The sequence below is a fragment of the Heloderma suspectum genome, chromosome 1 (genome assembly GCF_057233095.1).
Source record: "Heloderma suspectum isolate Gila_16-S chromosome 1, 16-S_ref, whole genome shotgun sequence".
NCBI classification, from domain to species: domain Eukaryota; kingdom Metazoa; phylum Chordata; class Lepidosauria; order Squamata; family Helodermatidae; genus Heloderma; species Heloderma suspectum.
The window spans coordinates 274,811,789-274,835,589 of record NC_139458.1 but is presented as its reverse complement, the minus strand read 5'-3'; the positions used below and the strand labels follow the sequence as shown (position 1 = coordinate 274,835,589).

The 23,801-nt window shown below is 42.1% G+C and overlaps 1 protein-coding gene across 3 annotated transcripts in view; it reads right to left on the bottom strand.

Annotated features, from left to right (window-relative positions):
• Window positions 1-23,801, bottom strand: part of ADAM17 (ADAM metallopeptidase domain 17) — a 35,111-nt gene that overhangs the window by 9,881 nt on the left and 1,429 nt on the right. For 2 of the 3 annotated variants that reach the window (XM_084826665.1, XM_084826667.1), the window contains exons 2-13: window positions 17,766-17,898; window positions 14,472-14,605; window positions 13,897-13,985; window positions 11,993-12,164; window positions 10,088-10,218; window positions 9,186-9,275; window positions 6,177-6,290; window positions 4,954-5,098; window positions 3,306-3,394; window positions 2,512-2,664; window positions 1,784-1,983; window positions 1,174-1,277 (exon numbers count right to left, since the gene is read on the bottom strand). In XM_084826665.1, coding sequence (XP_084682791.1) covers window positions 1,174-1,277; window positions 1,784-1,983; window positions 2,512-2,664; window positions 3,306-3,394; window positions 4,954-5,098; window positions 6,177-6,290; window positions 9,186-9,275; window positions 10,088-10,218; window positions 11,993-12,164; window positions 13,897-13,985; window positions 14,472-14,605; window positions 17,766-17,898 — 1,554 coding nt within the window. Of the gene's footprint in view, window positions 1-1,173; window positions 1,278-1,783; window positions 1,984-2,511; window positions 2,665-3,305; window positions 3,395-4,953; window positions 5,099-6,176; window positions 6,291-9,185; window positions 9,276-10,087; window positions 10,219-11,992; window positions 12,165-13,896; window positions 13,986-14,471; window positions 14,606-17,765; window positions 17,899-18,718; window positions 18,832-23,801 lie in introns of all 3 variants that reach the window. The other variant, XM_084826666.1, reaches the window with a different exon arrangement.

Genomic DNA, 23,801 nt, shown 5'->3' with positions numbered 1-23,801 from the left:
CCTCTCCTCGCATACCTGGCTTTAGTGAAACTATCTTAGGGCATAATTCTATGCGCGTTTGGACAGGGAAAAGTCCTACAACTCCCAGCATTCCCCAGAAAGCTGGGAGTTATAGGACTTTGTTCTGTCTAACCATGTATAGGACTGTGCCCTTAGTCTCTTTAAAACAGTGTTCTGTGATGTCTAGACCAAGAAACTATGATGTACAAAACTAAAATAGCTTCGCTGAAGCTGGGCACATGAGGGTAGGAGGAAGCACATGGGCACATGGCTTGTTCCCAGGTCATTTACCGGACTGGTATTGTTATGACTGAATTGGGCCACCAAGTTAAAAACAAAAAAAAAACCAACAGGAAACAACTTCAACTTTACACCAGAATGATGGTTATTACAGAATTTCAACACGCATCCCCACAATTCTACACATGAAGTCATTGTGATTACACCTTCACTTAACTATTTGTAACAGATACATTTATTGATTTGTATACCTCCATATCCTTAAAAAAATCCCCGCAAAATTCTACAAGAAATGACTCTATGTTTAAACATAGACAGCAATTAGCGGCTATTGTCTAAGTATTTTTTGTTAACATTTTAATGCATGGGTAGGGAACCTGTAGCTTGAAAGAAAGAGGACAGGAGGAGAAAAATGGGAGGGGGAGCAGTGGAAGGAGAGGTCCTCTGCAAGCAATCAGTTCAGATTTCTGGCAAAGAGGGAAAAGAACAGGGAGAAGCCAAAATACACAGATAAAAGGATGGATGGATAGATGGATGGACGGCTGGGGAGCTGAAACAGAGATATATAGGGAGGGATGGGCGGAACACAAAGACAGCACACACTATGGAATGTTGCAAATTCCACCCACTTTGGGCTCCGGCCTGTCCACTGCCACCATGTGGGCCTTAGCAGGTTATCCCTGAGGGAATGCAGCCCTTAACAGAAAGTGTTCCCCACCCCTGCTTTAATTGCTATACGTATTTTTCAGGTAGTTCCTATTTCAGAAGCAGACGTCTCTTTGAACACAACGTTCTTGGACCGCCGTTAAAAATCTGTCTGCTATGTTATGCAGTCCTAATAAAAACAGAAATTTGAGAAATGGCAAATACCTCAATTTAAGAGAGGCCTGGGACAAAATCATAAGTAAATAAAAAAAAAATATAGTAATGTACCTGTGCAATAGGACTCTCCTTTACAAGTAGCATTGATAGCTTCCTGGCACTTCTTTTGTGCGCTTTCAAATTGGCATCCTTTACAGCAGGGACTGTTCCGATCACTGAGAGAGGAGAAGGAGGAGGGAAGGGAGAAAGAATAAGCTGAAGTCTGAATATTCACATTTACAAAACCATAAAAGTAGCCGAAGTAAGAGTGGCATAGAACTGTCACATGCATACACAGATCTTAAAGAAGGTAAGATTTTTTTATTTGGGGACGCTCCTGCCTCTCCCACCTGTAATATAATGGAGGCATAGTATTTAATAACTTTATTAATTCACAAGTGGTCTTGCTACAAGATAAAACACTTGGCAACCAATAATGAAATATATATTAAAGAAATATGAAAGATCAGTTTCTTTAATAGATGCACTGTTTTTCAGACTTATGACTGAATGTTGCATGATTCATGTTAGACATGATCAAAACAGTATCATAAAAATGAAACACTATGGAGGCATAACAATGACTTTTTCTACTTGCAAAAAAGGAAAGGAAAAGGAAAAGCTATTTGGCGAGAATCACATTTCTTTTCTTTTTGTATGAAAGACTTGTTGGCCACCTCACCTGCATGTTGAATTCGGCTTTAGCTTGCATTCAGACGTGCAGCAAGGATCGTCATACAGACGCAAGAGGCCAGGGTCACATTCTTCGCCTTCATCCACTCTGGAGTTGCCACATACTTTGTTGTTACGCTCTTTGAAGCATTCTGGGGCCTTGGTCTCAATAGTCCGAAGAATGGACACTTTACTGCAGTCTGAAAACATCTGAAAGCATTATAGGAGGGGGAGGGGGAGCAGGAGTGAATACCATTAATTCAGCATTGTAGATATCCTGCTTATACATTAGCATGCCACACAAGTGCAAAATGTGGCACAGAATTCAGTCTCCTAAAACTATCTACCTTTTCCCCTGCTTTCTAAGAAGCGGCTTCCCAGCCTATACATCTGGTGGAAACAAGTGTATCTGGAGAAGTCTCAGAAGCCAGAGTGGACACTAAGGTGGGCGTCCAGCACTTATCCCCAATGCCTACTACTCTCTGTCCTTCTACAGCTCCTCTCACCACATTACCCCTACTTCTATGTCCTTTCTGCTTTTTATCCTCCACCACAAAAGTCCTTGCAAAAAACCAAAGCCCACATTAGTTTGACAGTGAAGATCTTCAGTTGAAGAATGCAAAATAAATGGCCTGTGCTTTTCTCTGTTTTCTCAATTAGCGCTGCCACCTGCAGGAACCCAATTTACCTATATAGGGAGCAATATATGTGTGTGAGCACGCACACACGTATGTATACCTTGTTGTTTTCATGATCTCCACTCACAGCAATTGGATACATAACGTATTTTCCTCCCTGATCTTCAGTGGGGGCACATGCTGGCATGCCATCAGGATCGTGCTCTGCTCCAAAGTTGTGTCCCAGCTCATGAGTAGTAACCAAGTCAGCTTCCTTGTTGTATAAAAACAAAAACACATCACAAGTATATCCATTTGGTGTGGAATGGGATTTGGGGGGTTAATAAATTAAAATCCTCTAACATAGGCCTGCCTTTGAGAAACTGCTTTAATATATAGTGCTCCAAATGCTTATTATAAAAGTTAGATGATCAGATAATTTTATATTCTCATACAGAACCAAGACTGGCCATTAGTGCCATTCCTGTTCAAAGATTTGACAACAGCAGTTAGGCAGAAGAAATATACGCACAAACAAACCAAATTAAGACTATACATGGGTTGTATTTGTAAAGCGTTTGACAGATCTACACATTTTTTACAGGGAAATTAAAACTAGTTTTACAAAGCCATGTTTGTATACTGGTGCAGTAAAATATATTATGACTGAAAATAATTGGCAATCATGCCTTCAAGTCCCAAACAAAGAACAGAGCTTTTATGATGGGCACTATGACGCCCAAAAGCTCAGAAGTCTCTATATGGTAACACAAGCAGTCAAGAAATTAGCCCAGTAGAGAGGAGATAGGAGATGCAATATACCACCTTTCCAACTATTGCCAGATTAGCACTGAAATTAACCGACAGCAAGATGTTAATGGAAGCAAACACTTTCCACAATTTATCTTACAATACCTTGGTAAGGATAGTTTTGCCATAGTTCTTTGTGCTGGTTAAACCACTGTTGAGGTAGATATCCTTTCCAGCCGCTGAATTAGAATATGCTACAAAATATAAGGAAGAAAATGAAATTACAGCAGTGCATGATAGAGTTATATAGTCTTTATTTGAGACCCTATGTTTCTCAAGTGAAAGGAGTTGAAAAATATCCCTTGCCCATTGGCTAAAATTGAGAATGCAATCCCGCAGTAGCTTGCCAGATTAATCTCTGATTAATGTATTCTCTAACAACTGTAGCTAACTCACGGCATATGGGTGGCATTCAGAGCAGGAATTTGTGGCACACCTGGACAGGAGCAAGAGGGTTTACAGGAAAGGCCAGGTCTACATTCCTGACTACCTGTCTTGCATTGCTGCCCGTCTCAGTAGACTCAAGGCACAATCCCACCAAGTCAGTGGGGAGTGGGAGGGGAGGGAACTGAATTTGTAGAGCAGCATACAATGCCTCCAGGTTCTATCATCTGAATGAGGAAGGGCACATTGGCAATCACTCAGGAGTCAAATAAATATATACAAAAATATTCACAGCTTGAATGCTGTACTCAAGTGAAATTCTGAAGTAAATGCCAAATGTAAAGATACAGACTAAATACAGGAAACTCTAACCCTAAACCATCCATTAGGACAGTGACAGTTGCTTACACAGCTCCTCAGAATGCTGTTCCTGGGCTCTGCTGCTGAGTTTCGCCACTGCCCACAGGCTGCGGGCTGCTCTTTCTGTCCCTTTCTCTTTGTCGTCACCACTTCATTCCTTTCCCGTCTCTTTCTCCTCAAATGGCTCTGCTTCACTCTGCTGCCTTCTCTTGCCTTTCTCCTCAGTTGCACTTCTTTCCTTTTTGGCTCTTTCTGTTTCTCCCTTAATCATTTCTGACTGCTCCTCCTCCCTGTAGCTCCAACCATTTTTTTTTTTTAAATCACATCCAACTCTTTTTTTCTCTCCACTCCCTCCCCGCTTTTCACAGCTTACATTCCAATGCCCTTAGGAGCAGGCATGACAAGTGCAAGAGTATGTGTGCTCCTACTGTGAACTTCACTGGTCAGCCTTGCAGGCAGTAGTGGCCTAAACTACTCTAACATCTGCTTAATATCTGAAGCAAGAAATCAGGCATTTTGAGAAAGTTAAGATGCCTTCTGAGCTTCAAGATCTTTTACAGAAAATCTACCTTGTATTCTTGTTAATGATGTATATCATTAACAGCACCTGCTAAACACAGGACTGAATAATGTACATCATGTTCTCAGCTCAGATATCCTCTCTATAGCAGCCTTCTCCAACCTGGTGATCTCCAGATGTGTTGGGCTACAATTCCCAGCATTCCTGTCCATTGGCCGTGTGGCTGGGAATGATGGAAGTCCAAAACATCTGGAGGGCACCAAGTCAGGGAAGGCTGCACTACAGTATCCAAGTTAGCTCCACAAAAGCAATAGGGATGCTAATCAGAATTCTTGCTCACATAAGCAACCTATTGGTTCAAATGTAAGTTCACAGATCATCAACCCATCTTAGAAGTACATATACTGGATGCATGCTTATTTTCATCTTTAGGCATTTTGATTTGCATACTGGAAGAGAAATACAGATCCAAAGAAGGAAAAGAGTTACCCTTCGGACAGATGCCACCATGGCTGTTTGGCCTTTGAGATCCAACGTAAGCCAGTCCAAGGGTACCCATATCAAAGTCTTGGTAAGTAAAAAGGTGAGCAAGGCACACTTTAGCTGCTTTCTCAGCTATATCAAAGCTGAATTGCTGTGTAGGACAAATATATCAAATACATTTGAGTTTAGAGAAAATGTTTGTTCCATAAATTAGAGACTATTTAACAAACTAGATTCTAGTTCCAGGATCACCTAGTTCACCCGCCTTGTCAAATGCCTTGCCAGTGATCATCTTTTAAATTTCATTTTTCACCCAAGACTGGGAAGTAAGTGTGTGCCACCTTAATACAGTTTCTGTGTAATGAGTATTGTACAAATAATTAAGGCATGCTTGACAGGATGTGAAGTATCACCATCAGCAGCAATTTAGCTGTAGGCCAGACAAGTTAAGCAAACAGTTGGAGTGTTTGGATGATCACAGGGGTAAAAGAAGCCATTATGGCTTCTCCCCCGATCCCTGCGCATGCCGCATGAACAATTGCGATTTCCAGAATTACCCTGATGCAGTGCAGGTTGCCATGTCATCCAAACCCGGCACATGGCACAGTGGGGGTGGCTTCACACCCACTCCACAACCCATACTGCAAGTCACGGGTTGTAGGGTGGGTAACAAGCCACTTCCGCTGCACCGCACAACAGGTTTGGATGACACAGCAACCCACACTGCACCATGAGTAATTATGCAAATCGCAGTCACACATGCAGCACACACAGGGGCAGGGAGAGAAGTTACAATGGCATCTTTTACCCCTGTGATCGTCCGAACCCACTCAGTAGTTTGACAGTGTCCTTTTAAGCTCTTCTGTCTTATTTCTTTAAAGATACTGTTTGCATCTTATACCTTACAAACACTGTCTTTCTAGATAACCCCTGCACCCAGACTAAGTTACATAAAGCATAATCCTATGCATGTTTAGACAGAAAAAAAGGCCTACAACTCCCAGCATGCCTCAGCAAGCATGGCTGGCTTGGGCATCCTGGGAGTTGTAGGCCTTTTTTCTGTCTAAATATGCATAGGATTGAGCCCCTAACATATTTCACCACATGCTGCTTTCTACATGACTGAAATTTATATGGTCACATATTTGTTTGAGTAAAGACATAATCTATATCTTGTCAATTGGGTGCTTAACTTTATATAGCATATAAGACACGGACACACACCCTACCTCCAACAGCTGCTTCACTTCCCAAGCATCCTTCTCTTCATCTGGCTGACTTTTTGCCATGTTATAGTGTTTCGTCCCAGGACGTACATCTTCTGGCTCGCTGTGAACTATGATCTTTATATACACCCCCCCAAAAAAAGAAATGGTTTGAAACATTAAATATGGATGATTCAGTAAAAGTAAGGAAAAAACTTTAAACCCTACAGAATAAGAGAGAAGAAATACCACTATGGTTAAACTTTTCAAGCCAAGAGAAAATTCTGCCTTCTGTTAGCAAAGGTTCATGGCACCTTGCTCCACTTTATGCTTACATACATACATACGCAGCTAAAATTCTACAAACTCACTTACAGCAAGTTATAGCTGAACACATGCACCAACTCATGGGACGTTTCTAAAGTAATTGGTCTAATGCAGGGGTGGGCAACTTGTGGTCCTCCAGATGTTTTGACCTACAACTCCCATCAGCCCTCGCCAGCATAGCCAATGATGAGGGATACTGGGTGTGGTCATTCAAAACATCGGGAGGGCCACAAGTTGCCCAGCCCTGGTTTAAGTAGTGTGTCTGTGCTATAATCAGAGCTCTCTTTGTTCAATGTACCTAAGCATGGCATCAAACAAAATCCATATTTATTTAATAGATGCATATACCGCTTATCATATTTAAAAATATATCTAAGTGGTTTACAAGATTAAAATAAATCATAATATGCATTAAAATACATAATACAAAAAGATATATAAAACATGCATATAAATATTAAAACCAATACTCACAACACTATAACAACAAACAAACTAGGCAGCACACCCATTCAGGCAAGGCCTGGATAAAAAGATGGGTCTTTCATTGGCACCTAAAGCACGCCACAGATGGTGTTTTGCAAATAACAGTGGGGAGAGCATTCCAGGTGGGTACCACCATGGAGAAAGTCCACTTCTGGGTTGCTGCATGTTGGCAATCTGCAGTCACGGTCTAACCAGCAAGGCCTCCTCTGATGATCTTAATGATCGCACAGGTCTGTAACCTGGTCCCAAGCTGTTCAGGGCTTAAGCAAGTCCTTGTACTTGGCTCAGTAGCTAATAAATAGCCAATGCAGTTGCCTCAACACCAGCGTAATATGTGCGGAATGTACCTTAGCCCAAGCTTCAACTTTCATCCTTGGTTATACACACAAAGTTCTGAACATAATGTCTGATGAAGACACTTTCTAAAGGGAAGGCTGGCCAGGACATCCAATGGCAAGGCCACTCAGAATATAATCAAGTGTATGCAGGCTTGTGTAATTATATATATCAAGCAAAATTATTCACAACATTTGCCTTGAACACTGTATCTGGATTTCTCTTGGCGAAGAATCAGAACTTTGATATTCTCTTGCATGTGCTTGTATGCTTTCACTGACTAACTTTTTTTTCCTGTACAAAATATGAGTTTTGGACACAGAGGCTGCAATCTTAAACAGCACTATTAATAAGGCCCATTGTGTTAAACAGAACACACAGACAAATGTATCAAGTGCTAAAATGTGAATACTATCCAAGACAAGAGCTTTCCAACAAGTTTAGAAAATATATTTTGAGAGTGCCTGAAGCAATTTCTCCTGTCTTAGGCAAGATTTGGGGATAGGGCAGTAGTGACAATAAGGAAGAATGAGGCAGCATATGCTTTTTTCTCACGATTAATCCTGTGACTCAAATTTCCCTGAACATATCCCGTTTCAGACAGAAATCTCTCTGCCCTGTTCCGACATCTATTACAGTATCCAGCGAAAAAGCCACCAACTAGATTTCTTCATTCTTGTCCAACACTATTCCAAACCATCACGTGAGCTACTGCTTAGTTTAAACCATATATCAAGAAGACAAAGCCACATGCCTGGACCACCTGGGGGAGGGGTGCATAACCTTTTTGGCGCTGAGGGCTACACAGGGAGTGGGGAGCCAGGCCATGCACACACGTGATCCTGAAGTCAAGGATATCACGATAGCTCCCACCTGGCTTTCCACAGACCTGTGACACAGCCCCACAGAACTACAATCCCCAACAAGCAAAGCATTTTCCAGAAGACCGATTGGGCTGCTGAAGTTATTGGGACTTGTAGTGTTCCTTTGGTTCCTTAAAGGGGACATATGCCCTGGGAAGAATACAAGTCCCATGGTGCCTTGCACAGGTTACACTTCACTCTCCCCTCCAGAAGCCTGGGTGGTCGGAGTCTGTGGCAACAACAAGAGTCCCCTCCAGCACCTGGCTCCCTCACATGAGAGTTTACCAGAGTATCAAAGGAAAAAGCACACTCATCCTTATGGACACAGTCCCTGAGCATAGCACTTCGCTCAGTTCCGCCATGATAGATGCTTTCTCCAACACAACCCACAGCCAACCTCTATCATTCAAAGAACGACATATCCCAGGTTCCTCCACTCAATGCACACAGCACAAAAACTAGGTGGAGCGCAGTCATTAAACCCTTGAGATACAAGGTCCTTTGTCTGATCCAACCTTCTGGCAGAATTGCAGAAGTGGGGGGCGGGGTGGGGGAAAGCTCATGTGAGCTGCGATTTGTGCACCCCTGATTTATTACATGCCATTATTTCAGAAATTAGTGTCTGAACCCGTCAAAGAAAATTGTAAACCTACTTCGTGTTGCAGCATCTTGCCTTTCCTTTGATATTTGAGAAAAAATAATCTGTGACACTTCAAGTGTCATAATAGCTACACAAACATTTTCAACATATATACAGTATGTTGAAAAAATAAATTATTCATAGGGATCTATGAACACACTACTAGGAGTGGGAGGATGGAGACAGCAGAGTAGGGGGAAAAATAGCAAAGTTCACAAACTTCTCACCATATTGTTATTTTTGTCTGCATCATTTATGAACTAGATGTGTTCATTCTTTTGGCTCAATTAAATAATTCAATAAAATTATCTAATCCTATGTATACCAACATCCAGCAAACAGCCAAAGATTCACAACCTTCTCCAGTAATTATCTAAATACCTGATCTATCTGTATGCCATATCCTTTGAAGTTTGCATTATCCCATGAGGTATTGCGATAGATGTCATCCACTCTGTCTATTAATTCAATCTATGCACAGAAAGGAAAAGAAGTTATTCAGGTCCAGCCTCTTGTTATTAGATTCTGAATGCTGTGGACTATGCATAAAGGCATGCATTGAGGAATATAAGCTGACACAACGCTGTTGTCTCATAAGATACATGTTTTAATTTGCCCAATAAACTATTGTAATATGCCATAAACAGAAAAACTATTAAGTCTCCACAGAAAAGATGAGAAAAACAGTACTTGCTGCCAAACTGCAGAATGTATGCAATTAAACATCACAAAGCTGCTTTTATTACTGTTCATATGATAAATCTGAGAGAAAACTGAGATTCAATCCAAACAAGACGAAGGCATTTTTGGACAGAAAGCATCCTGATAATGGGGAAGTTACTTCCCCTGTTCTGGATGAAGCAGCACTCTTTCTGAAGGATGAGGTGTGTAGTTTGGGAATTCTCCTTGGCCCAGCCTTTTTTTGCTAATTGAGACTGTATGTGTATCCCCTGATTTTGTTGTTTTATACTGCTTTTGGTTGACTGATTATTATATTCTTATTTTTTATTGTATTTCAGTATACTGTTCACTGTTTCGGAGGCCCTTCAGTCCAAAAACGAATATAATCATCATCATCCTGGGGGAAAACAGCAAGTGATACCAAGTCAACAGTATCACCACAAAATAGTAAGTAAACTCTAAGCCAAACAAGATCCATTAGTGCACTCTACACACACACACACAATAAATATTAACAGTTACATCCTATCAGCTCCTTAACTATAACTATTTTTGATTTGCAGTCTCATTTTATCAAACTGACAGCATACAGTTATACTTACTAAGTAGTTAATTGTAGTACTTTCCTCACTACGGCCCATGTGCTGAAAGAAGCGGTGATCTGCCACCACTAACATCTTGCAGGTGTTCTTCAAGGGGTCCGGGATAGCTCTTTTCCGCCGAGGAACATTCTCTATCATGGCAAGACACTAAGTAGTCATCACTATTAAAACATCCATTAAGTTGAAATATTAAAGTAACAGATGACATAAAAATATGCATCTCCCGAGTAATCCTTCAACTTAGGCGTTATATGTAGGCCACATAAAGAACATCATAATGCACCTCTGTGAAGCCCAAGTGCCTCTTGTCTGGGGCTTTGGAGTATACTGCATCACTCATGTCGCTTGCGTAGGTTTTCTAACTTGATGAAAATAAAACTTTTTAAGAGAATACAAGTTTGGTTTATTTGTAGGGATTTTTAAAAAAATAAAAGCACTAATTTTAAAACCTGTCTTCCTATAACAAAAAGAAGTAAGCAGGCAGAAGATTTATTTACTGAAGTGGTTGTTTTGCTTAAGATGACAAGGAAAAGGTTAGTTATGTTCTCCTTTGTTACAGCAAGGAGATAGAATGTTGTCTTCTTCCAGCAAAGTGAAAGAGGCTTATATATAATTTAAGAAAGACAGTGAATCATTCACAATATTGTTAGACACTAATGTTTCAACTTCTGTCTTAAATAAATCATACATAAACCTCCTTCATTGTGCAAGAAGAAGGCAACAGCTGAGTTTGCACGACATGACAACCCACCCTGCGAAATAAGTGTGGGTTGTCATCAGAACAACCCATGGTGAGCCTGATAGATGACCAGGCTCACCGTGGGTTGTTCTCCCCCTCCATCTTTCTGCCAGCCCCAGCAGGTATCCGAAGGCACCTGGCAGCAGAACTTGTCTTGCCTGCTGCCAAGTCCCCCACACTGCAGAAACTGCAACCCCAGTCATGGTTCCTGGCATTGCACAAATTGGGGCCACATTTTTAAATTATTTTTTTGGCCCCGCTAACGTGCACAACTGTCCCTGTATTTTTTAATTAGTATTTTTGTTGGATTTTTGGAGTTGCACAAGTACGCAGTTCCAACTGTCCAAAATTGATAGGCTCCCCTTGTCTGGTACCTTGTACGTTTCACCTGTCCAAGGTAACTGACAAGAGGGGACTGCACATAGGCTGATTTTACAGCCTTTGACATTGATAGATGGGAAAAAGGGATGCACATCACCCCCTTAGCAGGGTGATCCCCAGGATTTTAAGTATTGCCCAACCCTTGGGGATGCCCTGCTTTGAATTCCCACTTGACCGAGCCCCCAAGCATGTTGTTTTTATAGAGAAATACAAACAACCCTCCTTTTCTCACCCTTTCACCTGTGACAACTGTCAAAGGAGCTGTGAAAGGCTGCTGCAGTTAGCCTGAAGGGGACTGAAAAGTGGGTTGTGTGTAGATCTCTGTGAAGAAGTGTCTGTATGTCAACCATGGCCGTGACTAAGGCAAAAGGAGGGGCACTATTGGAGGGGCTGTCACTTGCTCATAGGCGAGATTGCTTGGCAAGAGTGGCAGGAGTCTTTGCCGCTCTTTTAATGAGCGGCTCACTGCCTGATGCCCGCAACCCACAATGGGTTGGCGATGTTGGGTTCAGATGACACACCAACCCATGTTGGTGACCCCCAAGAACAAGCTATGGGTAGTTAGGGTGGCTTGCTGCTCACACACAAGCCACCCTGTGGGAATCGATTCAAGCTGGATTCGCAAGGCACAAGAACCCACTGTGGCTTGTCAACCATGATGGGTTGCCATGTCATGCGAACCCAGTCAATGTGTCTTCTCAGTGTGCATAAAGCTCACTGCATTAGGTAGAATCTTGCATCATTACATAACTTTTGTGCAATTTTAAAAGTACATGGACACTCACCTTTATTTAATTTATGATCCTTCAGCCCTCCAAATAAAAGCCCCTGTTCCTCTTCTAGTTTAACATAGCCACATACTTTTGTGGACTGTAATCGTGAGAAATCTTTGATGTCTTCTGATCTGTAGACCAAAAGTCTTCTATCTTGTGTATTATTGAGAAACCTCCACAGGGGCTACAGGTAGAAAAGAGGTGTCTGAACATGACTAACAGCACAACCCTATACATGCATACTCAGAAGTAAGCTGTACTTACACCAAGATAAATGCGTAAAGGATAGCAGTCTAAATGGACTAGCTTATCAAAATCCCTCAATCTACTAACCTAAAGAAACAGGAAAGCTAGACGTAAAGGTTGGTATAGAGAAATAGTTTCTTTTTATGAATGTATCCCTTTCAGTGATGTTGTATGTATCACCACTGGAGACTCTTGTAGCTGCAAGGTAGATTAAAAAAACTTTTAACTCCACTGGTCACTGAAAATAAGAACCTAAAGCAGCTTCCCCAACTTGTTGCTCTCCAGATGTTTTGGACTACAACTCCTAGCATTCGTTACCATTGGCCACGCTGATTGGATCTTATGGGAATTGAAGTCCCAAACATTTGGAGGGCACCAGTTTGGGGAAGAAAGCCAACCCACTCCCAACATGACCGCTTCCATAAACTCAGCCCTTGTTTCCAAACCTGCAGCATTCTTTTAAGATACATTAAGCCTTGATTATGTCCCACCACTGCCATTTTTTTTTTTTTAACCAAAAGTGCAATGATATGGAACTATGGTTTAGCATTACATGAATGAACCTCAGGCTTATGCACTTCTCCCCTCCTCTCCTCAAGGCATGGCCTCAAGGAGGAGACTGGGAACATTCACTTCCATTTTTATCTAACTGCAGTTTAATATTCTGTCTGAACCCAGATAAATTGTGCTTACTCTTAGCTATGGTTTAGGGAAATAAGCCAACTCCATAAGGCATGGTTTGATGTTAGCTTGTTTCTCTAAACCATAGTTAAGACTAAGACACAATTTCCCTGATTCAGGTACCATTTTAACTGCAGCTAGTATAAATGGAAGCCAAACCCTCCAATCTCCTCCTTGGAGTTACGCTAGAGGAGAAGGAGGAACACATGAGCCCAAGATCCAAATGAGGCCAATGCATGGTAATTTCAAGTAAGAGAAGCAACTATATATTTTAAGAACCAGAAATTTGAAGTAAATGTATGAAAAAAGAGATGACAGACCAGAAGGTTAGACTAGATAAGGGGCTTTAAGAAACCCAGCATTACTTTTGCCAGCTGAATACATTATTCTGGATATCCATTTCTTGATTTTAGCTCCCCTGCCTGATTTTGCTTTAGGGAATAAATCAACACAGACTTCTTCCTGTACCGTTTGAGATTAATTTCAAGTACTTAAAAGACTAAGAGTTTACTGAATCCAGGCCAGTAATTCAAGAGTGTGCTCTGAAATCATACACTTTAGATGGGTACCACACTCAGATAATGATATTACCTATCACTAAGTGGTAGTACATACAGTCTTTCTAAATTCATGTGACAAATGATCTATGATGCTGTCAGATCATTTGCATAGTCTTATTTTCAGTCATTTAGAACTGAAGTTTCTATATTTCGACTCATTTATTTTCTAAAAAGCAAATGTTGTCTGCGTATATGATATTTCACACAAGTATCCACTTAACATGGCTGTTTCTGTCAGTCCACATAACCATGTATGTTTGGCACATATGGAAACAACTCTTACACAGAGAAAAAATCAACAGCAATCTCATTTCTATTTTCTGAACATCTTAGAAATATTAAGCTAAAGAAGCAACTTGACTGAACGTATTATTTCCTTTAATAAAGTTTATATATGGGCTATATCTAGATTCTAGTAATGCGATGTACCTCAATATTGTATTCTTCGTCGTCAGCATTGATCCTCACTGTGAAGTCTTCTTCACCTATGTGTGCTATAACCTTAGAATTACTCTGACCTGGGGAAAGAGAAAACTTTGCTGATGCTCTGGAGTGCCCATCAATTGCAGCATATGATACTACTTTCTAATCAGAAGGTACTTCATACTATGCCATACATTCCAGGAAACAAATTAAGGTTCTTTTTGTTAAAACACACGCACATCTGGATATTACCTCCAATTTGCAAAGAATGTATGGGTAATTTGAATATGTGGAGTGGGTGGGGCTTGAGATTATACCTGTGTAAAATGGTTGGTTAATATGCCCCAAAGGATTTTCTGGTGGAATCTGATATATTTCTATTATACTGTTCGAAGTGAACTGATTAGCCTCCTTAGAACTAGTATCAACTTCTGAAGTTCTCATGAAAATTTAGAACACAAACCCAAGATCCAATTCAACATGTCTGTTATGCTTTATAATCATACAAAAATCCACTAAGATTTTCCCCCATGCAAGCAAGAACTTCAGAGTTGTACTTCTTCCCAGTACTGTACACTTACCTACAACATGTCCTGTGAAAAATTCTTGCCATTGTACATGATACTCTTTTTCCTTGCCTTGGCCATCCACTACAAGCGCTTGAAAATTTTTCGAAAAGTGTTCCGCTGTTGAAGTTAAGTATAATTTAAAATGCCTGTAAAAGAATTTGCTTCCATTTAGCGTTAAGATGCACTTTAGATATATTGAAAAATGTGTAACTGGAAGATTCCAGTTCTTTATGCAATACAGTTTGTTTGCTACTGATTCCCTGTTGAATATCAGACAAGGAGCAGATTTTTTTTTTAACAAAACACATTCACATTAGCACCTGCAACAGCCCTCCCTCAGTTTATTCATAAATGGACATTTAATTCACAAACCTCCTCAGAAACGTGTGCAAGAAAATGTAACAGTAAAGTATTAACAGAGATTCTGTAACTTTACATGAATATTTAAGGTTGAGATAATGAACAGACATGTCTGCAGGCACCAAATTTGTATTTTCCACAAAAGCCAAAGTTGGATTTCTTCTTTTATGTTTCAAAGGCCTTGAAATAATGTCCTCTTCACTCCTAGTAGCTATACCGCTCCATAATAAGGTTTATCCACTACTCATGATACATAACTGTAGGAATACATGAGTGTTATTCTTTGGCAGATTAGATTCTGCACTTAAACCAGAAATATATCATACATAATTTAGGGCGCAATCCTATGTATGTTTAGATGGAGAAAAGGCCTACAACTCCCAGCATGCCCCAGCCAGCCATGCTGGGAGTTGTAGGCCTTTTCTCTGTCTAAACATGCATAGGATTGTGCCCTTAGTGTTCCAAATTACTGTTTCACATTCTGGGTTGGATCCACATTTAGTCCCATGCAATGGGGCTGACAGAAGACACACATCCCTCCCATGGCAGCCTCTCAAGACTCCCAAAAGCTACAAAGAGACCCGGTTCACATAACACAACAGCCCACCATGGCTTAATTTACCCGTGGGGGCTGTTCCGTTGTGCCAGGCACGTGTGGGCACCATTTTTGCATGGTGCTCATTGATGCCTGGCTTGCCATGGGTTCCCGTATCATGTGAACCCAGGCACCAGGGGCTGTCTGAGGGTTAGACAACCATCAAATGATCCATAATTTCTTTTAGAGTTATTTGGGGTTGTCTAATCCTCAAACAACCCCTGCCACCTGGATTCGCCAGACAAGCCAGGTGCCTGCAGGCACCCAGCATGACACAACAGTCCCCACAGGTAAATTAACCCACAATGGGCTATTGTGTCGTATGAACCGGCTCAGAGAGTTGGGCTAGCAAGGTGCCTCTACCTAATCTTCAGGGAACCCCTTCTTCCCCTTCAGCTTCCCTGCACTATAGCCTACCCTATTCAGCAGGGTTCCCCAGGCTTCTTTGTGGCATTTTCAGGGACTTAGATGAGCCACTGTAGGGGGAGAGAGACAACTTCTGCCAGCCCTGCTACATGTGCCTGAATGTGGATCCAACCCACTATGTGGTTAAAGCAGCTGAATGGACACATCATGGGACACAGCTAAGAATAAAAGGCAGCAAATTTGTGTTATTTTCTGCAGTGAAGGAATTCTCTTAATTTAAACTTCTATAAAGCAAACACTGTCACTTTCTGGAACCATCTGTATGTCATGAAAACAACATTTTGTGCAGTGTCAGGCTTTGCTGCACTGAACGCCAGCAAGAACAAAAAGGCTTTTAGAAGTGTGTCACACTAATGCAACATATACAGCTTTTGGCCTATGTGTCAGGGATTATGGCTGAATATAAACAAGCAATGTTTCAATGTACCTGTGCTGCATAAAAAGAGGGAAGATTCTATTAGCTGGGGTTGGAAATTGGCATGGCAGTAATACTATAGAAGGCAGAATACAGAATGTAACACAAAAGCCAGCAGCATGGATAGAACACTGAGAAAATACACATCTACAGGTTGAACCAATTCCACTGAACTGGAATATACAAGAACAGTTGGGGAAATAAGGGTTTTGAACACCAAGTCTTTAGAAAGAAAGAAGCATGTGGCATTACTGCTACCAACAGCTACTTCTCACTGTTATGAACTTGCTCCTTAATTCAACACACATAAAATGCAAATATACTTATGCAAATTTGCTAAAAAATGCATTATGAAGTATTCTTATGAAGAAATAATGCATTATTATGCATTATTTGATAGAGGCTGCAGAAGTTCAGCCTCTATCAAATATTTCAGAGTATTTAGCACCAGCTTCTGACACAAAGTTGGGAAGCCACAAGATGTCTCAGAGCTGGGGAGGAGGGCAGTGACAGTACTTTACCCCCACAACTGCTCTAGACCTCAGACACTCTGTATTAGCACTTCTCAAGCTCAACTTGACATAATTTAAAATCCTATCCCTCACTTTTTGAGAGGCAGGAGAGAGAAGAGCTGGTGGCAGCCACATATTTTGCTTACCTACAAAGACCAGCAAAATGTGTGGATCTTTCATTATGCAATTAAAAAAAATGTCAAACAGTAGTGATAGATGTGCAATGCAGGAGAGGTAGCTGCACTTGAGGAAGTAAAGTGAAGAATTCTTGATTCTTCTGTATCAGAGTGCGGACCCGCAGGCCCAGGGCCAGATTTGGGCCCTCCAGGTTTCATTTATTATATTTCTATACCACGCTATAGCCAAAGCTTTCTGGGCAATTCTGCATTTCCCCAAAAGGCCCTGCCCCCCTGCCCTACCCCCTTGTCCACAATTATTTGGTCATTTCCCAAGTTTTATGTAGTTCCCCCACCCCAATTTTAAAAGTTTGCAATGGCTCTCCTAAGCCTTATTTACTGTCAGTAAGAGCTTTAAGCTACAATATGCTGGTATTTTTGGCCTCACCATTTTTGCTTTCAGTCACCCCCACCAACCACTGGAATGTGGCCCCTGAGAGCTTCTTTGAAAGGGAATTCGGCCCTCGGTATGGAACAGGTTCCCCACCCCTGTATGATCCACCTGTACTTTAGGACTTCATTCCTACTTTCTCAAAAAAAAAAAAAAAAAAAAGGCAGACCCATAAGGATTGGTAAACATTAAACAATGAGAGTACACGTATTTCTCTTTGGGTAACTATATACTACTGATCTCTAAGGACAATCAGAATATATTTCTTTAGCCAAGAGGCAATACAACATTGCAAACAGAAACAAACTACTGAAATTAAAACAGGCCTGAGAAAATAGCATAAGAGCCAACTGAACATCATATTGATTAAAAGTAATAATAAAACATTACAGAAATAATTTGTTTAAGGACAATCAGTATGACAATATTACCTATGCAATGCTGAAAAATTTAGGAGTCTCTCTACATGCGACTCCGGTTGAAGATCTCTTTTTCTTATAGAGTGCTGTTGGATGTTGGACACAGAAAGAATATCATAATCTGAAAGAACAGATTCCAGCCTCTCTGGAAAAATAAATAAATAAATAAATAACTTAGAAAACGGAACAAATGGAGGAGCTAGAAAAACATAATACTGGCCCCAGTTAGTTGTAACAGGGAACCATGGTCTTGTGTTGCAGCTACTAGCCACAGTATGCCTCAGGCTCATACATTCTCCCCCCAACCCTCTTCTCTTTTTCACAGAGGGAAGAGGGAATCAAAAGGTTTAGCTTCAAGCTTTAAAGAAAACACAGCTCCTCATTAGGATCAAGTTATGGTTTCTGATCCTGGTTTGTTCGTTCACTAATTAGAGTTTAATGTTTAACCAAACCCCACCTTTCCAAATTCAGATGCAATGGAGAACTGCAGTTTGTTTAAAACCCAAAGCAGAAAGTTTCCTCTTGGCCACAAAAGAAGAGAAGGGAAAAGAGAGAGAGAGTTTACTGCAGCTAATTCACCTAGCAGGAAACCATGGGTTAAATCCAATGTTGTGCAAGTAGAATTCCACTCACACAGTGGCACTTCCCTTCATTTTCTCCCCTCTGCAACACCCAGCCTCTGTGCTCTGGAGGGATGGGATCTCTCAACCCTCCAGAGCAGATTTGGGGGTGGGTGTTCTGTTCTGCCAGCAGCTTTCACTCTGCTGGTGGATGGCCAGTACTGGATACAAGTCCATGATTTCCCATTATGTTTAAGCAGGGCAATACATTAGTTGCATTTATGATTCCCTTCTCCACAATTTATGTAGTGAACTGTTTCATAATTCCAGCCACATATGTACTATGAAAAAAGCACTACTATGAGGATATGCACTACAAAAATAATAATCAAATGCTTCAAGTACCACTTTCTGCTGTCTTAGCCTCCAGAATTGATGTTTGCATTCAAATTAGCGCTTGTCCAAGCAAGAAAAGTTGCAGAGGAAGGCAAATCCAATATTTCTTCCCCCACTTCTACCTGGAAAGCGAGTATATGAAGGACTCACATATTTTTCATAGCAAAGTTTCATAAATTTCTGTAACACAAACATTAAACAGAATATGTGCAGGGGAAAATTATATTATGCTAAGGGCATGCTGGGCCTGTTCAGACATCATGCTAAGCCATGATAGTAAGTGTTTTTGAGCTAACCATGATGGCTTAGCATGGTGTCTGAATGGCGTTTTTCCTAACCATGGTGGTTTATTAACCACAGACTAACCACGCTCACTAACCACTTGCTGCAAGATGGTTAGTGGGCTCTACCATGGTTTAGCATGATATCTGAACAGCCTCCATGGTTAACTGACAGCTGCCATAAAGCTCCCAAGAGTGGCCAAAGAAGGAGTAGCCACTCATGCTGAGCAGCAGATCTGTATGATCGAGATCTGCCTAGCGGCAAATGATGCAGCTGCTGCGAGCCCACCAATACACCACCTCAGGAACAGCCCGCTGCACACCAGCAGAGAAGCGAGCATAGAGCTGCAACTCGCAGCTGCTTGTACGCTGGCCTGCTGCCGCTATGGGCATGGCCAGGCACTGCCATGTGCGATGGCGCCTGTTACAATGCGACTGCACAGGCAGCAGGGACTCCGGCACTGCGCCTGTAGTGGCATAAATGGTCGGCAGAAGCTGATTCCTGATGGCCACCCGTGTCCATTTGCGCCTGCACCGCAGGGGACACTTGAATATGCTGTGCACTGGGGTGGCAGATTACAGCGGTGAGCAGCGATTATAGGCCTCTGGAACAGGAAAGATGGATCTCAGACCGTGCGACTCTTATGCTGCAGGACACACCCAGGGGATGTGTGCAAGTTCCACATACAATCTACCATTATTTATGCAAGTTACATGTACAATCTACAATTCATCTTACTAATCATACTTCTCCCAACCTGTTAATAGGCCTGGTTGATGGACTGCTAATTAAGCAATGTGATAATTCTTAGATTAATACCTGATGCACATTCACAGTGTACATATTAGAGCTAACCTGTTTGAAAGGATTTCAGTATTATTCCAGTGGTAAGTACAGACAGTTTATCAGTCCCCACATCCACAGAAGTTATGTAACCCAGGGCAAGTTCCTTGAATGGGAGGTCTGGCAAGGAACTAGCACTCTCCTAAAGACAAGTGGCTAGTTCCAGGGCTTAGCTATGTTAGCGTCAATCTAAGCAATCATTCCAATCCAAAGGCATGCATGCAAATCCTTTCAAAACAGCTAAAATACAATCAGTTGTTTGGCAGAAATGGGTAAGCAGAAGGGACTGAATTCAGTCCGCTTCCCTTCCTAAACCTGTGATCATCAGAATTTTAAGCTTTTCAAGAATCCACAGCATCAGCCAGGGCCAGCCCTTCCATGGGGCAGGGTGAATCCCATGCCTTAGGCAACAGATCCCGAAGGGCTCTCTAGGAGAACTGTGTGCCCTGCCCAGCACTCCAGAAAGTCTTGCTGGCTGCTCTCCTGCCACAGCAAGAGTGGCTAGCACAGCCCACTGGAGCACCACCTGCCTGATGGCTCGCTTTGAGAAGTCTTCTGCATTTGGCATTGGGTGGGCAGACTCTTTGGGAAGCCCTCCCTGCCACTCAGCAGAAAGTGACCAGCGAGGCCCAAATTCCTCACTGTGAAGGGTCCTTTCTTAGAGTGAGGCATTGGCACGGAGATGGACCCAAAGATCACCTGTGCTGCCACAGCTCAGGCAGTCTCCAAGGCCATCTCCCTGCCAATGCTGTACTCCAAGGAAGGACCCCTCATGTGAGGCATCAAGGGAGGAGAGAGGCCTGCCACTGCCACCATGAGGAGGAGGAGGGCAGAGACCACTGCCCAGTAAGGCAGGAAGACTGGAGGACAAGCAGGAGGAGCAGTGCAGACCATTAGAGCCAAGGGGGAGAGAAGAGACAGCAGGAGTACCAGAGGGGTAAGTAGGACAGACAGCCGCCATGACTGTCACCATCATCAGGGGAAGAAGAAGGGAGGAGGAGAAGGGAGGGTGGCAGATGCTGTTGCTGCCATTATCATAGCTGTTGGGGAGGGGTGAGCAGGTGGCCATCACCACCATCATAGTGGCCGGAGGGACGGGTGAGAAGGCAGGGAGGAAGGATGAGATGGAGGAGGGCAGCTGGTGGCCACTGCCATCATTGTCGTCATGTAGGGGGGAAAGGAGGGAGGCAGGTGGGTGGCTATGGCCACTGACATCATGGCCACAGGGTAGGGAGAGAGAAGAGGGAGCAGTGGCTCAACATCCCAGCTCATTCAGTGGGAGGTGTTGTACTGTCCTTAGCCTCAGTTGTTGGTTCAAGGAAGGGAAGGCAGCCATTCCAGCAAGATGCACAGATGGAAATGAGAGGGGAAGCAGGGCCAGTCATTTTTTCCTTTTCCCATCTCCTTTTCTTTGTGTGTTTTGTCTTTTTAGGGCACAATCCAATTGAGATAGACGGTCACATCCGACTTCCTCTGAAGTCAGAGGCAACTGCCTATCCAATGCAGGGTAGCTGAAGCACGGAGGAGAGGATTCCTTCCATGCTCTGGCTGCCCCGCAGTTTGCCTCAGATGTCTGATTTCAGGCGTCAAAGCGCGACTTCGGGAAGAGGGCTGGAGACTGCATAGGAAGCTTTCTAAAACAGCTTCCACAGTCTCCTCCCCTCCCCACCACAGGAACGCCCCCTTTTCACCCTGTCCGTGCTCCGTGTTATGAGCACGGACAGGCACGGAGGGGCAGCCACCACGGTTCCGCCCCAGCTATGAGGGGGAGGGGCAGGGGCAGGGAGTGCAGTTTCCCAGCTATGAATTCCTAGCACTGTCTTCGAGCTCGGAGCTGGGAAACCAAAAAATCCTATCTCCCCCAGAAGCCAACTAGGGGACATAGGATTACTCTCTTAGATTGTAAGCCTGTGGGCAAGGACTACCTTGTTATACTGATTGCATATAAGCATCTCCAAGAGGCTTTTTGGTTGAGGAGCAGGATAATACTACTTTAAATAAATAAACTGCAAGCATAATATCTATTCATGCATATGATTTCCCATCCAGCTTCCATGTGCTTAGCGACCCTAGCTGTATTGGGGCAAAAATTGTCCAAGACTACTAATCTGAATAAGATACTAATCTTCATTAAAGAGTCTCAAGGTATTGCCTGCATTGAGTGTAACAGCTGAATTATTTAACTGTTCAAAAGAGCAAATTTGGATCAGTTCAACTGAACATTCTAATTAAGTTCAACACTGCTAGAACAATTTGTAACAATGTAGCATTTATAAAAATATTTTTGTTTTTTTAAAACTTGCTTTTAAAATTACTTTATATGTTACATAACATATTGCATAATTAAATGAAAATAGTAACACATTTAAAAACTGTTTTGGATTCTCATTAGTTTTTATCTTTGTTTCTATGTATTAATCATTTCAGACATAACGTTTACGGGCTTCTTATTGCAACCATAGAGGTTAAAACATTTTAAGGGAAGCTAATATTCAGAATTTAACACCTGAACAAAGGTGGGAGAGGAGAGAAAGAGGAGAGAAAATGCTCCAGGTCCTTTTAATACAACCTTAATTCCAGCAATATAATACCAGCAATACCAGTATTATATTAGATACATTATTGTTGCTGATGTAACAGTTAACACACTCCACATCATTTAATACATTTTTTTTTAAGTGTATAGTATTTCCTTAAATATTGTCCAAAAATTAAGTCCCAAGGAGATTTTGTGTTATATTTCGTGAGCATTACTACGGCTGCACATGGTCATTGCTTTCATTTATACCACAGGGCATGTAGGAAACAGACTGTCTGCAGAAGTCAGGAGACATGGTGGGTTGACTCTAGCCATCCATCCATCAGCTATGAGAAATTCAGGGAAGTGGGTATGTGGTGGTAATCCCTTATCTATATGGTTGAGTAATACAGGGTTATATTTCTCCACAGCTATATGTGCGCTTGGTGGAGAAGCACATGGTTTGTATGGTCCTCAGTTCAATTCTTGGTGGCTCCAGTTATATCTTGGCTAGCAGGGCTGGGAAAGACCTCCCCTGAGGCTCTAAAGAGCTGTTGACAATTATACTGCTAGGCAATGCTCAGCTAAGAGGACCAGTTATCCAACTTGGCATAAGGCATCTACATATGTTCATAAAAAGAAATCTATTTAGTGGCCGTGAATGTGTACCCATGTTGTGGGAGGAAGGAACAGGCATTTATAGGTGCAGATGTTGGTAGCTGATTACTTAATGAAAAATCTTTGGAATGGGGTGTGAAGTGTCTGGTTTCAGTTCCTGGTTCTGCCATGGCTTTCCAGTATAACAATTTACTTTATCTATTCATGCTCATTTCCTTGAGCATGAATAGCTCCACATGGCTCTTGTGAGAATCAAATCGCTGACTTCTAAATTTCAGTTCAGCACTTACCTAGGTTCCTAACTAACAGACAGTAACAGGGGAGATTATTCTACATAACAAAATTAAGGTTATTCAGCAAAGGCACAATTGGTTAATGTACTAGACTTCCCAAATCAAGAGAGTTCAAATTAATTAGAGCTAAGCTACATGATCTGCAGAAAAACTAAGTGGTGCAGCTTGCCTGGACCACTTTGGACTGCAAGTGGAAATGGCACGTTTGAATGCTCTTCATGTGCATAGAAAACACTCACATGTTGGAGACAGAGGCTTTCACTTAGCCTTCTCCTTAGGACTTAGTTTTTATGTCTTGTGGCACCTTAAAGACTAACAAGTTTATTCTGGCACAAGTTTTCATGAACTATTGCCCACTTCATCAGATGCATGGAGTATTATGGAAAGTTTCTGGTTTATACACAGTACATATGGTGGGGGTGGGGGAGGGGGAATTGAAACAGTGAGGTCAGCAGTAAATTAAATGCACAAAGTAACCCTTCAGTGGCCCCTTCCCCCATACATCAACAAAATTCCCCCTCAAGGAACAGGAACAACC